Below are 16,809 nucleotides of genomic sequence, written 5' to 3'. Positions count from 1 at the left end.
TAACGACTGAGCCACCCAGGCACCCCTACTTTTTCTTTTTCTAACAAAACACATTGAGGGGCACCTGATTGGCTCAGTCCATAGAGCAGGCAACTCTTAATCTCAGAGTCATGAATTCAAGCCCCACACTGGGTGCAGAGCTTACTTAACAAAACAAAAATTAAAAAACCCCACATCGATTATCCTTCAGTTCTGGAGGTCAGAAGTCTGGCAGGTCTCACTGGGTTTCTCTTCTTTACTTTTTATGGTCCATGGTAGAGAACTGGAAATACTTTGGTGTCATAGGACTGAGTCCAGGAAGAGCAGAATGACTGAAAAAGGCCTAGTTCTGGATCAGCTCTGGGGAGAAACAAAAGTCAGGATGACCAATATGAGTAACTCCAGTGGCCGCCACCACCAGAACATAGAAGCAATGATGACAGCCACCTGTGTTGTTTGTACTGGTCTTTTCTAGTGTTTGAGGTGGGAGAGGAGAGAGAGCGTCTGGAGTTTCCCTCAGGCCTACACCCAGACTCAGTGAATGACTTCAGCTCTCTCAGGCCGGTCCTGAGAGACACACCCTTACCAGCACAGCTTCTTGTTCCGTAGGGAACAAAGAGGATGCGAGAGACATCGAGAAAGAGGCAAAGGATAATCCCAGCCGTAGCCATGGCCCAGATAGTATTTTGAGTCAGGTGCCGCCAGAAAGTAGGCCACATGGGAGCAGTGTCCAGACGCGGGCTCTGTGGGCTCAAGTCTGTCTTACAGTAGCAGACGAGTTCTTTCCTCACCTGTCCCACCTTTGGCCCCATCCCACCCAGGTGTCTAAGGATGACCGCAGTGACGTGGAAAGCAGCTCAGAGGAGGAAGACGTGACCACCAACCCCAAGAGCGCCTGCGGCAGCGGCTCCAGCAATGGCGCCAACCGGGTGAACGGTCACCCGGGGAGCAGCTACTGGGCTGAGGAGTGAGGCGGTCGGTGCGGGGCCACGGCACGCATGGACTCATAGGGCCACCGGCAGCCTCCTCCTCTTGGGCCTCCCCGCATCCACACGCTTGTGACTAGGGGGTCTGCAGGGCACTGAGGAGAATCAAAGAAGCAAATATTTTCACTTTTTTAAAAAAAACTCTGCCATTTTGTATTTAATAGCCTCCAGGTTCTTTCAGTAATGTTATTTGCTTCTGTGTGTGTGTGTGTGTGTGTGTGTGCACGCACCCGTGCATGCGTGTGTGTGTGTGTGTGCGCGCGCGTGTGCATATGCGTTTGTGCATGTGCATGGGTTTCGTTTCCTGAGTTGGGGCACAATTCTAGACTGGGGCCCCTAGGCCTTGTGTCCCTTTTGAACCCACCTCAACCCCAGATTTGGCTGCGCCTTGAATAATGCTGGCTCTGGACTGTCCCCTCCCTCGTGGTCCATGGCTCCCAAAGCTCAGGCCATCCGAACAGAACAGTAAAGTTCAGCTCCAGGTTTCTGCACTGTTCCTCCTCGGAGCTGGAATATTTCACATGAAGTTGTACAGAAACAGACAACCATGGATGGGATGACCAAGATTTCTGTGGCCCCTAGCTAGATTCCCTTCCTGCCACCTGGTGATTACAGGGACAGCTGCTGATTCCCTGCTCTTTACTAAATGGTACGCAGGGAGTTGGGGGGGGGGTGGCAGAGGGTGCGCTGAGGGCCAGAGGAGGACAACAGCCACTGGGTGAACCGTTGACGGTTTATACTATTGTTTACTCTTCTGTGATTAAAAGTGCTTCCACCCTTCTCTGCCATCTCAGCCTCTTTAGTGACTCTATCCCCAATTCCCTGAATCCATAAGCTAAGTAAGAAAATTTTCAGGTCTGATTCTAAAGGTTCTTGGACACCCAATTTTTCCTTTCTGTGCATGCTGGGAAGAGAGTGCCTACACTCTATGGCTTTATGTGTTAAGAAAACAAACATGCATAGTGGTCACAAAAAATACTGGGCAGATAAAAGTACGGATATCACTAAACGAACAAAGGATTTGGTTGAAGACACTTTTAGTGAGATACCTGTATTTCCCACACAGACTACCAGCTAACACTTAAAAGATTGTGATAAATGAGTCTGAGATGTTTTCTCTTTCAGTTCTGTTTTCTTTTAGCCATGGAAAAACAGTCTTCCTAATCTAGACTTTTCTGTAGTTTAGGTCTTGACAAAATTACCAATGGTAGTATTCATCTCAGGATAGTTTTCCATTTAGTGAATATTCAGATTATCAAAATATTTCCAGATGTTCTTGTGTACATTAAGGCTTATGAAATGCTTCATTGTCAGGGAGATGGATGAAAATTGAAGAAAAAGGTTACTGTTCTAAGAATCAGGTACTCACTTGGCGTTCATTGACCTTATTGAGATATAGACCCTGCTAAAATTACCTTACTGAGCAGCTGGCCTTTTTTTTTTTTTTTTTTTAAGAGAGAGCATGCACAAGTGGGGTTAGGAGCAGAGGGAGAGAAAGAGAATCTCAAGCAGGCTCCACCCCTGGATGGACCCAATGTAGGGCTCGATCCCACAACCCTAAGTTAATGACCTGAGCAGAAATCAAGAGTCAGATGCTTAACCGGCTGAGTCACCCCGGCATCCCTGAGTGGCTGGCTTTTAAAAAGACTTACCTTGGGGGGCGCCTGGGTGGCTCAGTCGTTAAGCGTCTGCCTTCGGCTCAGGTCATGATCCCAGGGTCCTGGGATTGAGCCCCGCATCGGGCTCTCTGCTCAGCGGGGAGCCTGCTTCTCCCTCTTCCACTCTGCCTGCTTGTGTTCCCTCTCTGTCTCTCTCTGTCAAATAAATAAATAAAATCTTTAAAAAAAAAAAAAAAAGACTTACCTTGGGGCATGTGAAAATTATTTCTGGAAAATCTTACATAGTTATTTGGTCAGAACTAGCCTGAAGTCTTACATTTAGTTCCTCAACTTGCCATATTGTTGAAAAGACTAGTAATTGTGAAATATGAATGAAATACCTTTTTTTTTTTTTTTAAGATTTTATTTATTTATTTGAGAGAGAGAATGAGATAGAGAGAGAGCATGAGACGGGGGAGGGTCAGAGGGAGAAGCAGACTCCCAGCTGAGCAGGGAGTCCGATGCGGGACTCGATCCTGGGACTCCAGGATCATGACCTGAGCCGAAGGCAGTTGCTTAACCAACTGAGCCACCCAGGTGCCCCTGAATGAAATACTTTTAAAAGATATGGTTTTGTTTTTTTTGTTTTTTTTTTTTTTTAAAGATTTTATTTATTTATTTGAGAGAGAGAGAATGAGAGACAGAGAGCACGAGAGGGAAGAGGGCAGAGGGAGAAGCAGACTCCCCGCTGAGCAGGGAGCCCGATGCGGGACTCGATCCCAGGACTCCAGGATCATGACCCGAGCCGAAGGCAGTCGCTCAACCAACTGAGCCACCCAGGCGCCCTTAAAAGATATGGTTTTAAGCCTTTTGAAATCTGAACAACTACTCTGTAAATCTAGGGCTAGTTGTCCCAGTTAATCTGACAGAAGATGCAACTGAATGGTATAATAGTAAAAATAATAATAGATAACACCTAGCTCTTCATTACATGCCAGGCACTATAGTAAGCACTTCACATATGATAAAAATGAAGCAAAAAGAAGTTAACTTGCCTAAGGTCAAACAGCTAATAAAGAATCAAACCCAGTGTCGTTTTTTTTTTTTTGGAGGGGGTGAGAGAGAATCTCAAGCAGGCTCCATGCTCAGCATGGGGCTCAATCCCACTACCCCGAGATTACGACCCAAGCCGAAACCAAGAGTCAGATGTTCAACCGACTGCACCATCCAGGTGCCCCAAGCACTCGACTTTTGATCTCAGCTCAGGTCTTGATCTCAGTGTCATGAGTTCAAGCCCTGTCCTTAAAAAAAAAAAAAGAAGAATGTCATGTAGAGCTGACATACATCACTTCCACTGTGTTCTACTGATCAAAGTAAGTCACAGGGACCACCTAGATTCAAGAGGGTGGTGAGAGACTATACTACCTCGATGAAGAGTAGCAAGGCTCACCGCAGAAGAGTATGTGCAATGGGACATACAGTTACATTCATCTTTGAAAAGTTCTAACTGCCACATTGAGGAAACCTAGTCTTAGAAACTGCTTGAAAAACACAAACATAGGGGCACTTGGAGTGGCTCAGTTAAGCATCTGCCTTTGGCTGGGGTTATGATCTCAGGGTCCTGGGATTGAGCCCTGCATTGGGCTCCCTGCTCAATGGGGGGTCTGCTTCCCCTCTCCCTCTGCCCCTCCCCTCCCCCTGCTTGTGCTCTCTCTCTCAAGTAAATAAATAAAATCTTACACACACACACACACACACACCCCAGGGCACCTGGCTGGCTCCGTCGGTAGAACATGCAACTCTTGATCTCAGGGTCATGAGTTCAAGCCCCACATTGGGTGTAGAGATTACTTTAAAAAACAAAACAAAAAACCACAAACATCTTAGATTGCCCATCATGTATCATGAGGTTTCACATTATCGCAATCCTAAAATAATCACGAGTTTAGTTAGTAGGTGATTCAGTATGCTGATTGTAAACCAAATTCTTCAGACTTTATATCCAGTATTCATGCAGGGAAACATTTTCAGTTCAATAAAAGATTTGTTAAGTGCCTACTTTATGATAGGCACTGTGGCAGAAGGTGGGGACACAAAGATGAACAAGATCTGGTTTCTACTCTCAAAGAGCTCATATACCCCCAGTAAGGGGGGAAAATACTACAGTGCAAAAAAGAACTTTCTAAATTATTCTTTGCAAGGTGGGAGAAAACTTGAAAGTGGAGCTTGGCCATTAAAGATGAGTAGAGTTTTGCCAGGAAAACAGGAATGGAAAGGTATGTTTAGAAGAGATGTCAAAGTATATGAAAGATACTAGCTCCGGCATAATGCAGGCTAAAATAACCTGAGACAAACATCTAGAAATGGTAGAAAAAGGTTGTTTTGTTTTGTTTTGTTTTGTTTGTAAGTTTGTTTGGACACCAAAGACACAATGAAAGGAACTGAAAACTAATGCAGAAGGTAAAACAGCCGATGCAATTACTAGAGCGATGAGGGAACATGACTGAAGGACTTGGGTTTTAATGCTGACAAGAGACAAGACCATGCAGGAAGCTGGAAATGAGACCTCCAGTTAAAGCTGGGACCCTGAGATAGCAACAGCCTTAGTGAAAGGGGGGAAACTGAAAAATTCATCCGGTTGGCAAAAGAAGGAAGCAAGGAAGTTTGCTTGGGCTTGTGGGGTCAGGAGACTCAAGAATTTCCTCAAACTCTGGGCCCACACTCCATGGGAATTTGAGAACTTAAATACACGCTTCCTGTGTGGTCTAGGAAACATCATGACCCCCCACCCCCACCCCATCCCCACCCCATCCCCAGGTAAGAACTTGCATGAAAATGGTCTCAGATCAGTTACCCATGGCACCGCTCTGGAGAGACAGGTGCATGATGATACAGACGACGTGGGATTCTTACACTGCTACCACCAACTCCCAAATAAAAAAGCTCTGAAAGACTATCTCAGTCAAACCTGCAAGACCTATAACTAACAAAATACTAGTATCCAGAATATACATAACTAAAGAAACAACAAAGACAACCCAATAACAAGACAAAGGCAGGGGAGGGAGTAAAGGATATGAATAGGCCATTTCTAGAGGAAGAATATGCTAATGGTTAATAAATCAATTAAAGGGCGCCTGCGTGGCTCAGTCGGTTAAGCGTCTGCCTTCAGCTCAGGTCATGATCCCGGGGTCCTGGGATCGAGCCCCCAGTCAGGCTCCCTGCTCAGCGGGGAGTCTGCTTCTCCCTCTGCCCCTCCCCCCATGCTTGCGTTCTCTCTCTGAAATAAATAAAATCTTTTAAAAAATTAATTAAATTAATTAATTAATTAAAAAGGTGCTCTAGGGCGCCTGGGTGGCTCAGTCGGTTAAGCGTCTGCCTTCAGCTCAGGTCATGATCCTGGGGTCCTGGGATGGAGTCCCGCATGGGGCTCCCTGCTCTGGGGGGAGCCTGCTTCTCCATCTCCTCCCCACTTGTGCTCTCTCTATCTCTGTCTCTCTCTCTCTCAAATAAATAAATAAAATCTAAAAAAAAAATGTAAATAAAAAAATAAAAAGGTGCTCTACCTTACTGGAAATAAATAATATGTAAATTAAAACTAACAAACCACTTCATCACTTTGAAAAACTTAACAAAAACTAGTAAAGCTAAATATTAGTAATATTAGTAATAATTAGTCTTGGAAAAACTAGTAGATGGGCCCAAGAAAACATACAAGGATACTCATAGGATTGCTATTTATAAGAGGGAAAAAGTGGAGATGACTCAATGATCTTTCTCTAGAGGAATGGAATAAATTGATTTACTCATGCAGTCGGATGAGCAATTAAAAACTAAGGTTTTTTTGGTTTGTGTTTTTTTGTTTTTTTGTTTTTTGTCAATACGGATGTACTTGTCTGAACCAGTAGGATATAATATATAAATTTAAAAGATTTGTTATAGGGGCGCCTGGGTGGCTCAGTCGTTAAGCGTCTGCCTTCAGCTCAGGTCATGATCCCGGGGTCCTGGGATGGAGTTCCGCATGGGGTCCCTGCTCTGGGGGGAGCCTGCTTCTCCATCTCCTCCCCACTTGTGCTCTCTCTCACTATCTCTGTCTCTCTCTCTCTCAAATAAATAAATAAAATCTAAAAAAAAAAAAAAAAATTTAAATAAAAAGGTGCTCTACCTTACTGGAAATAAATAATATGTAAATTAAAACTAACAGAAACCACTTCACATCACTTTGAAAAACTTAACAAAAACTAGTAAAGCTAAATATTAGTAATATCAGTAATAATTACTCTTTGAAAAACTAGTAGATGGGCCCAAGAAAACATACAAGGATACTCATCGGATTGCTATTTATAAGAGGGAAAAAGTGGAGATGACTCAATGATCTTTCTCTAGAGGAATGGAATAAATTGATTTACTCATGCAGTTGGATGAGCAATTAAAAGCTAAGGTTTTTTTGGTTTGTGTTTTTTTGGGTTTTTTTTGTCAATATGGATGTACTTGTCTGAACCAGTAGGATATAATATATAAATTTAAAAGATTTGTTATAGGGGCGCCTGGGTGGCTCAGTCGTTAAGCGTCTGCCTTGGGCTCAGGTCATGATCCCAGGGTCCTGGGATCGAGCCCTGCATCGGGCTCCCTGCTCCTCGGGGAGTCTGCTTTTCCCTCTCCCTCTACCCCCCTCCCATGCTCATGCTCGCTCTCTCTCACTCTCTCTCTCTCAAATAAATAAAATCTTAAAAAAAAAAGGGACTGAATCAGCAGACTGATAGTAAGATTACAATCTGTACCACCCTCACCTCAGCCATCTGTATGCAGTTGTTTTTTTCTTGTTCAATAAAGTCTTCTGCAGAGCAGGTCTCACCAACAGAGTTTAGCCACAAGCCCTAAGCCTATTTAAAAAAAAAAAAGGCAGATTTGGGAATCTTCTTTCACGCAAATGACTGCTCTATGAAAGACACCCAGGAAACAATACTAAACTTTTTGACAGCAACAGGGCTCTGCTGTCTGGTAGTAATTTATTATAAGGGCTTGGCTCACGGAGGTATTCCTTGTTATGGCTCCTAGTTGTCTGCCTGGCTCCTTTCCCACACTGTCTGCGCCCTCCAAAGAGTTCCCAGGACAAACTAGAACCTTGCCACCAAAGCTGCCTCTGACTAACACAGGGTGGGGAGAGCCATGGTGTCCCAGGCCTTGCCCATTAGTGCTTCTCTCCTGAGTCTTTGGCTCTGAACAACAGAAGAAACCAGAGAAGATTCAATCAACATACACTACAGATCTTTATGTACATGTAAACACACTGGAAATGGTCTGGAAGAATACACCAAATTGGTAATACTGGTAATTTCTGAGCAGGAAGTGGGGAGTAGAGGAAATGACAAGGGGTACTTTCACTTATCTCTACTTTTAAATATTTTACATAGAGAATATATTCGTGTATTCCTGACCTTAAGAAGCTCACAGACTAGTATGAATGACACATTTTTTTCCTTAAACAAAACACAGCGTCTACTTTTTTTTTTATTTATTTGAGAGAGAGAGAGAGAGAGGGAACACAAGCAGGGGGAGTGGGAGAGGGAGAAGCAGGCTTCCCGCTGAGCAGGGAGCCCGATGCGGGGCTCGATCCCAGGACCCTGGGATCACGACCTGAGTGGAAAGCAGACACCTAATGACTGAGCCACCCAGGCACCCCAACACTTTACATTTTTGATAAAGGCTGTACAAACTTGTATTTCCATTAGCAAGAGGATGCTGTGTTATTTAAATATTAAAAGAGCTGTGAAAGGGATGTACTGGTTGCTATGGAGCACAAAAGAAGTCTTGAATATCATGAGAGGGAATCTGACCTTGATCGCGTAGCCAATGGATCTTTATAAAGCTTGCTTTCTTTTTCTTTTTTTTTCTTTTCTTGTGAAGGCATTTAAGGGCATACATCGCCTGACACCAGCTTGGGCTGCTAAACTCTGCAGTTTAGTATGAAATACTTTATTTCATTACTTTCAAGAAAGTTGAAAATTTTTTGATTTTTCTTTTTTCTTTCTTAATTTTTCTAAAGATTTTATTTATCCATTTGACAGAGAGCGAGGGAGAGACAGAGCGCACAAGCAGGGGGAGCAGCAGAGGGAGAGAGAGAAGCAGGCTCCTTGCGGAGCAGCGGTGGGGGGCAGGGGCGACCCCAGGACCCCAGAATCATGACCTGAGCCGAAGGCAGATGCCCAACGACTGAGCCACCCAGGCGCCCCACAATCAATGTTTCTAAGTGTTCTGTAGTCATGGAAAATCATTCTATATTATAAATACACATACATACACACATATACATGTCAGCTTTGTTGTTTCTATCATTCATTTCCTCTCAGTCCTTATTCTATTCTTCTAGCACTGTTCAGTTTTTTGTTTTTTGTTTTTTTAAGTAGACTCCCTGCCCAGCATGGAGCCCAATGTGGGACTTGAACTCATGACCCTAAGATCGAGACCTGAGCTGATATCCAGTCAGACGCTTAACCAGCTGAGCCACTCAGGCGCCCCTAGTGCTGTTCCAATTCTTAAAAAAAGTATAATAAAGTCTCTCACTATAATTGTATTTTTATCCTGTTCTCCTTGCTTTCCTAAGAATTTTTGCTTTAGTTTCTTAATTGCTTTGTTCGTTTCAAACAAATTTATGAGGGTCATCCCTTCTTATTTCTTTTTACATTAGCAAATGATCCTTTTACTGTTTAGTATTTGTTAACTTTTCTTAATATTATCACTCTTTATATGTCTGCATTTTCCAGGAATGTCTTACCCATCTATATTCAGTCTCTCTGTAATAATAATGAGCATGTTTATTAGAAACTACATATAATCTGATTTGCTTTTTTAGCCCAATCTATTAGTCTTTGTCTTTTAATTCAGTCCATTGATAGTGAAATAACTAATGAATTTGACTGTGTTCATCTTAATTTGATATGTCTATTCTTCATCAAACAGATGGGCGCCTGGGTGGCTGTCGTTAAGCGTCTGCCTTCGGCTAAGATCGTGATCCCAGGGTCCTGGGATCGAGTCCTGCATCGGGCTCTTTGCTCAGCGGGGAGCCTGCTTCTCCCTCTGCCTGCTGTTCCCCCTGCTTGTGCGCTCTCTCTCCCTCTGTCTCTCTGACAAATAAATAAATAAAAATTTTTAAAAATAAAGGGAGGGAGGGAGAGAGAGAGAGGGAGGAAGGAAGGAAGGAAGGAGAAAGAAAGTTCATGCTCAGTAAAGATAAAAAAAAAGATTAAACAATTGCTTGAGTTTAGGTTTTGACAAGCTGTATTTGAAATGACAGTAGGTGTTCCAAGTGAAAATGACTGTTAGACCATTAGAAGTAAGGGAGGACTTGAACCTGGGCCAGAAAACCAGACTGGACAGCTACATATTGGCATTATCTGCTCTATTAGGTTTTTTTAATAAAGTTTTTATTTAAATTCCAGTTAGTTAATATACAGTGTAATAATTAGTTTCAAGTATACAATACAGTGATTCAACACTTCCATACAACACATAGTGCTCATCACAAGTGCCCTCCTTCATCCCCATCCCCTATTTCACACATCCCTCCACCCACCTCCCCTCTGGTACCCATCCGTTTGTTCTCTATGGCTAAGAGTCTGTTTCTTGGTTTGTCTCTCTTTTCTTTTCCTTTGCTCGTTTGTTTCTTAAATTCCACATGAGTGAAATCATATTGCATTTGTCGTTCTCTGACTTACTTCTCTTAGCATAATACTATCTAGTTCCATCCATGTCATTGCAAATGGCAAGATTTCATTCTTTTTTATATCTAATATTCCACTGTGTGTGTGTATATGTGTGTGTGTGTGTGTATGTGTATTCCACCTGTTCTTTATCCATTTATCTGTTGATGGACAGTTAGTTATCTCCTAAATTTGGCTACTATAGATAATGCTGCTATAAACATAAGGGTGCATGTATCCCTCTGAATTCATATTTTTGTATTCTTTGGGTAAATACCTAGTAGTATATTTTGCTTTAGTGTAAATTGCTGGATCATAGGGTAGTTCTATTAACTTTTTTGAGGAACCTCCATACTGTTTTCCACAATGGCCGCACCAGCTTGCATTCCCACCAACAGTGTAGGAGGGTTCCCCTTTCTCCGCATCCTTGCTAACACCTGCTCTTTCTTGTGTTGTTGATTTTATTTTATTTTTTTAAAGATTTTATTTATTCATTTATTTGAGAGAGTGAGAGAGAGAGAGAGCACATGAGAGGGGGGAAGGTCAGAGGGAGAAGCAGACTCCCTGCCGAGCAGGGAGCCCGATGCGGGACTCAATCCTGGGACTCCAGGATCATGACCTGAGCCGAAGGCAGTCGCTTAACCACTGAGCCACCCAGGCACCCTGTGTTGTTGATTTTAGCCATTCTGATAGGTGTGAGGTGATAGCTCATTGTAGTTTTGATTTGCATGTCCCTGATAAGAGATGTTGAGCATCTTTTCATATGTCTGTTGGCCATCTATATGTCTTCTTTGGAAAAATGTGTATTCATGTCTTCTGCCCATTTTTTAAAAAGATTTATTTATTCATTTTAAAGAAAGAGAGCATGCATGTGAGCAGGGGAGGGGCAAGGGGAGAGAGAGAGAGAATCTCAAGCAGACTCCCCGCTGAGCTTGGAACCCAATGCAGGGATTGATCCCACAACCCGGAGACCACGACCTGAGCCGAAATCAGAGATGGACACTCAACTGACTGAGCCACCCAGGCGCCCCCACCCATTTTTTAATTGGATCATTTGTTTTTTGGGTATTGAGTTTTTGTCTTGTTTTTAAGATTTTTTTTAAGTAATCTCTACACCCAGTGTGGGACTTGAACTCACAATCCCAAGATGGAGTTGCATGTTCTACCGAATGAACCAGCCTAGTGCCCCAGGTAATTGAATTTTATAAATTCTCTGTATATCTTGGATACCAACCCCTTATCAGGTATGACATTTGCTCTATTAGAGTTCTCCAGGGAAACAGAACCAATAGGTTAGAAAGAAAGCAGAGTTAGAAACTTATTTAAGGAATTGGCTCGTATTATTGTAGCAACTGGCAAATCTGAAATGCTGGAAGGCTGGAAGTTCAGGTAAGAGTTGATAATGCAGTCCACGATCTACAAGCTGGAGGGACACCTGGCTGGCTCCGTCGGTGGAGCATGTGACTCTTGATCTTGGGGTTGTGAGTTCAAGCCCCACTTTGGATGTAGAGATTGCTTTAAATTGGTGAATGGGTGGCTCAGTCGTTAAGCGTCTGCCTTCGGCTCAGGTCATGATCCCAGGGTCCTGGGATCGAGCCCCGCATCGGGCTCCCTGCTCGGCGGGAAGCCTGCTTCTCCCTCTCCCACCCCTGCTGCTTGTTTCTTCTCTCGCTGTGTCTCTCTCTGTCAAATAATAAATAAATCAAATAAATATTTTATTTATCAAATAAATAAATAAAATCTTTAAAGAAAAAAAAAAAAGATCTACAAGCTGGAAACTCAGGGTTTCTATGTTACACTTTTTTTTTTTTTTAAAGATTAAAAAAAATTTTTTTTAAGTAACCTCTCCACCCAACGTAGGGCTCAAACTTACAACCCTGAGATCTAGAATCATATGCTCTACTGGCTGAGCCAGCCAGGCAGCCCCTATGTTACAGTCTTGATGTAGAACTCCTTCTTTGGGAACTCTCAAGTCTTTGCTCTTAAGGCCTTCAACTGATTGGATGAGACCCATCCACATTATGGAGGACAATCTGCTTTACTGAAAGTCTGATTTAAATGTTGATTACATCTAAAAATTACCTTCACAGCAGCATCCAGACTGATGTTTGACCAAACAACTGAGCACCATAGCCTAGCTAAGTTGACACAAAATTAACCATGACCTTAGCACCATAGCAAAAGATGACCAAAAGTGAATTATTTCTATGATGAGCATTTGTCACTCTCCTGTTGCTAACCTTAAATACAATTAATAATTATTTAACATACTGATGCACATAATTTTTAAAAATCAGCATAATACCCTAATAGTAACATAAAGGAGAATTTTAAAACAATTTGTAATAAAATGATTTCTGTGTGTAAATACTTGGACATAGTTATACTAGCATTTAGGTGACTGCCCTTCTGCACGTTCACCATCAATTCAGTGGCTACAAATGCATACTGTTACAATCACATTGTGTCAGAGACTCAAATACCAAGAACAGGCTTTGCCATCAATGACATGGCTGAGATGGTATGCAGAAGTTCTGAATAAAACGAATTACTGTAGTCTTCCCTCCATTTTATATAAAGTTGCATGCCTAGAGAAATCCGAGTACACTAAACGTGTACAAAAAGTACATTTGTGTTTATATGGAAAAGAGAGATTATAGGCTCGGCTAATTATAAACTGTCTTTTCACTTATTTGAATATCTATGGAGACATCTGATAGTTGTGCAGGACTTGGGACTTGTTGTGCCAAGACTATCCCAGGCATTGCAAAAAATCTAGCATCCTTGGCCTCCACCCACCAAATGCCAAAGGTGCTTCCCAATCATTGTGACACTCAAAACACTTTCACCTCAGGTGGTCATGGGTGGAGGGGGGCGATTACTACTTTGGCTAAGAACAACTGTAGTGAACAGAAAGCCATCAAAAATAGTTCCCCCCAAGTTTTTCTTTGAGCAATTGGAAAAAAAATGCAGAAAAATAAGGAATAATATATACTCCCATTATTTCCAACACCCAGAATTAACATCTCTAACATTTTGTCTTATCGCCAATCTTACTTGTAAAAGAAGTACAAAATTAGAGACCTGTGACATGGTGATATAAGAAACACAGGGGCACCTGGCTGGCTCAGTCAGTAGAGCATGTGACTCTTGATCTCTGGCTTGAGTTCAAGCCCCATGTTGAGGGCAGAGTTTACTTAAAAAAAGAAAGCAATACATACATACATATTTGGTCTTCTTCCCAGTTATTGGCAGTTTCTAAGACTCTGTAATCTCCAGAGTGATGTCTGTATGTTAATGAGGTGACTTGGTGGGCCCCTAGCTAGTTTCAGGATGGGAGGTGATTGCCATAGCAACAGGACCAAAGGCATAATTAGAGGACTGCAATTTTCAGCCTCACTCTCCCAACTTCCAGGCTGGGGCTAAGGGTTGGAGACTGAGCTAACTACCAATGGTCAATGATTTAATCAATCATGCTTATGTAATGGGACCTCCATAAAAACCCTAAACAATGGGGTTCAGAGAGCTTCCGGGATGGTGAACACACTAAGGTGTTGATAGGGTGGTATGCCTTTACCCTGCCTTAATCATCTCTTCCATTTGGCTGTTTCTGAGTGGTATCCTTTATAATAAACCAGGAATAATAAAGTGTTTCCCTAGTTCAGCTCTTTGAGCCATCATAACAAATGATCAAACCTAAGGTCATCATGGGAACTGATTTCTAGTCAAGACAGGCAGAGTGTGGATAACCTGGGGATCTACTACTTGTGATTGGCATCTTAAGTGGGAGCCAGTCTTGTGAGACTAAGCCTTTAACCTGTGGGGTCTGTGCTAACTCCAGGTAGCTAAGGGCAGAACTGAATTGTGGGATACTCAGCTGCTATCTGCAGAGGTGGGAAAATTGTTGTGTGTGGGAAAAACACATTTGGTGTCAGAAGTCTTGTGAATAGGGGCGCCTGGGTGGCTCAGTTGTTGGGCATCTGCCTTCGGCTCAGGTCATGATCCCAGGGTCCTGGGATGGAGCCCCGCATCGGGCTCCCTGTTCTGTGGGAAGCCTGCTTCTCCCTCTCCCACTCCCCGTTTGTGTTCCCTCTCTTGCTATTTCTCTCTCGCTGTCAAATAAATAAATAAATAAAATCTTTAAAAAAAAAAAAGTCTTGTGAATAGAAGGAACAGTTGTCATTTAAGAACCCCTTCTACCTCTGCCCTACTCCATCTCACCTCACCCCCAATATAACTGCTATTGTGAGTTTGGTGTGTCCTTTCAATCTATTTTTTTTTTTGTACTTTTACAATCATAAATATATAGGAGATATATATATATATATATATATATAAAATCTCCACCTCCACAACATAGAGGACAGTTTTCCCCATGGGTTTGTGCTACTCTATCATACTCAATTTCTCACATACATGCTGATCTGTTTGAGTTTATTATACTACGACAATGACCTATTCATCTATTCCTACACTAATATCACTACATTTGGATTACTCTAAGTCTTGATATCTGGTAGGGCCAACCCATCTTCTTTGTTCCTCTTCAAAACTGTCTTAGCTACTTGTGCTTTTAAAGATTTTTTAAAAGGAAAAGTGGTATCTTCTAGAGACATGTGGCCCAGTATGGGAGAGTGAAGAGTCCAAGAAACGTTATTGGAAAAAGAGAAAAGAGAAGATAAGGGGGTGGGGGGGATAGATACCTGGGATATTCTATTCAGAGAGAAAGCACAAACAGGCATGGAACAAGAAACAGCATGCAAGCATACAGGCAGTTGATATTACCAGAACAAAAAGGATGAGGTAGGGACATAGAATGGGTCAGGTCTTAAGGACCTCAGACGCCATACTAAGGAGTCTGGACTTGACTCTACAGGTCAAAGATTCTTAACCTGTTGTCTGTGGTTGAGCTTCAGAGGAGATCAAAAGCAAGAGAGTGCCGTAATCAAGTTAGTCCAAATAGAGGTCTCTGATAACAATGTGGCAGATAAATCTGATGAGGTCAAGATTGGAATCAAGACCTCTAAAAGGCTTCTGCAAAATTATAAGCAAGAAATGATAAGGATTGAACTGATTAAGTAGATGTTTAAATGGTAAAAATTAAAAAGACAATTACTTGGTTGGGAGGATACAGGAAGTCTAATAAAACTCATATTATTGGGGCGCCTGGGTGGCTCAGTTGTTAAACGTCATCTGCCTTCGGCTCAGGTCATGATCCCTGGGTGCTGGGATCAAGTCCCACATCGGGCTCCCTGCTCAGCGGGAAGCCTGCTTCTCCCTCTCCCAATCCCTCTGCTTGTGTTCCTGCTCTCGCTCTCTGTCAAATAAATAAAATCATTAAAAATAAATAAATAAATAAAATCTTAAAAAAAAACCTCCAATTATTTCTGATTTGATGATAGCATCATTAACTAAAGTAGGGGGAAAAACATACCAAGTTAGAGAGGACTATAGGATATTCAAGTAGATATGTTAAGCAACTGGATATAGCTGAAACCCAAAAGGTCTACCTGGAAGATACAGATTTGGAGGTCAGCAGTAGGCATTAACAGCTGACATCTACTGAGTGCTTATCATATGCCAGACAAAGAAATACTTAATTTGAATTATCTCATTTAATCTTTAAACTAATCTCTTAAATTAGGAACTATTATTTTTTTAATCCCCATTAGACAGAGGTAAACTGAGGAGTTAAGAGTAAGTAATTGGCCTACTGCAATATGGTTAGAATGGTAGAGTTGGGATATCAACACTGAGCACTTAACTATTTTCATGTTAAAACCATTGAGTACCTAGAATAATCTAGGAAAAACATACAGAATGAGAGCAATGGTCTAAGAACAAAACTTTGAAGCACATCAGTGTTTAAAGTGGGCAGAAATTCCCAAAGGAAATCAAAAGGAAAAGTCAAAGGCATAGGAGGAAACAAGATAGTGGTCCCACCCTGTGGCCAAAGCAGAACTTCAGTGCAGCTTCGAAACAGCCAGGGACAGACTGAAATCATCAGTGGGTGTGACACAATAGAGGCCATGTTAACCAGGAGTTTCAACACAATGGTGTTGGTGGAAGGATGTTATACTTTTTGAAAGTGCACAGGGGAGCTGGGAGAATGGTGATCCTCCGGGGATATAGGAAGTGAGAAAGCAGAGGCCGTGGAGTTCTTGGTTAACACACCAAGAGAGGATGGGAGTAAAAGGCCTGGTGGTATAGGAAAGCTGGATTTTTTTAATCACCGAAGAGGGCTTTCAGGTGAAAGGTTTAGGAGTAGAAGGACAAAGGTCAGAGCAGTATGCACAGAAAGCAGGAGAGAGGACAGATGTCCAAGAGGACTGTTATCTCGGGCGATGTGAAGTCTACTTGCAAGCCTCAAGGCTCAAAATGGAGTAAGTGGCAGGAACAGCTCTCTTCATAGTTGGGTTTTACCTTGAATGCACTGTCTTCTTTCAAATCCTCTTCACAACTTTGCAAAAAGACCTGCAGGCAGCTCTCCTGTGCAGTGGCACAGGGAGAAACCAACCCTATGCTAACGCTACACCCACTGAGCCT

General features: G+C 42.5%; 1 protein-coding gene across 5 annotated transcripts in view; it reads left to right on the top strand.

Annotated features, from left to right (window-relative positions):
• The window catches only part of CERS5 (ceramide synthase 5), a 29,485-nt gene extending 27,732 nt beyond the window's left edge, over positions 1 to 1,753 (top strand). For 4 of the 5 annotated variants that reach the window (XM_078075968.1, XM_036098944.2, XM_036098942.2 and 1 more), the window contains one exon: positions 801 to 1,753. In XM_078075968.1, coding sequence (XP_077932094.1) covers positions 801 to 950 — 150 coding nt within the window. In that variant the 3' untranslated portion in view covers positions 951 to 1,753. The remainder of the gene's footprint in view (positions 1 to 800) is intronic. The other variant, XM_036098943.2, reaches the window with a different exon arrangement.
• Positions 1,754 to 16,809: the final 15,056 nt, after the last annotated feature.

This window comes from Halichoerus grypus, chromosome 6 (genome assembly GCF_964656455.1).
Source record: "Halichoerus grypus chromosome 6, mHalGry1.hap1.1, whole genome shotgun sequence".
In the NCBI taxonomy this organism is placed as follows: Eukaryota; Metazoa; Chordata; class Mammalia; order Carnivora; family Phocidae; genus Halichoerus; species Halichoerus grypus.
Note: the sequence above shows the minus strand (reverse complement) of the source record. Positions and strands in the feature narration are given on the sequence as shown.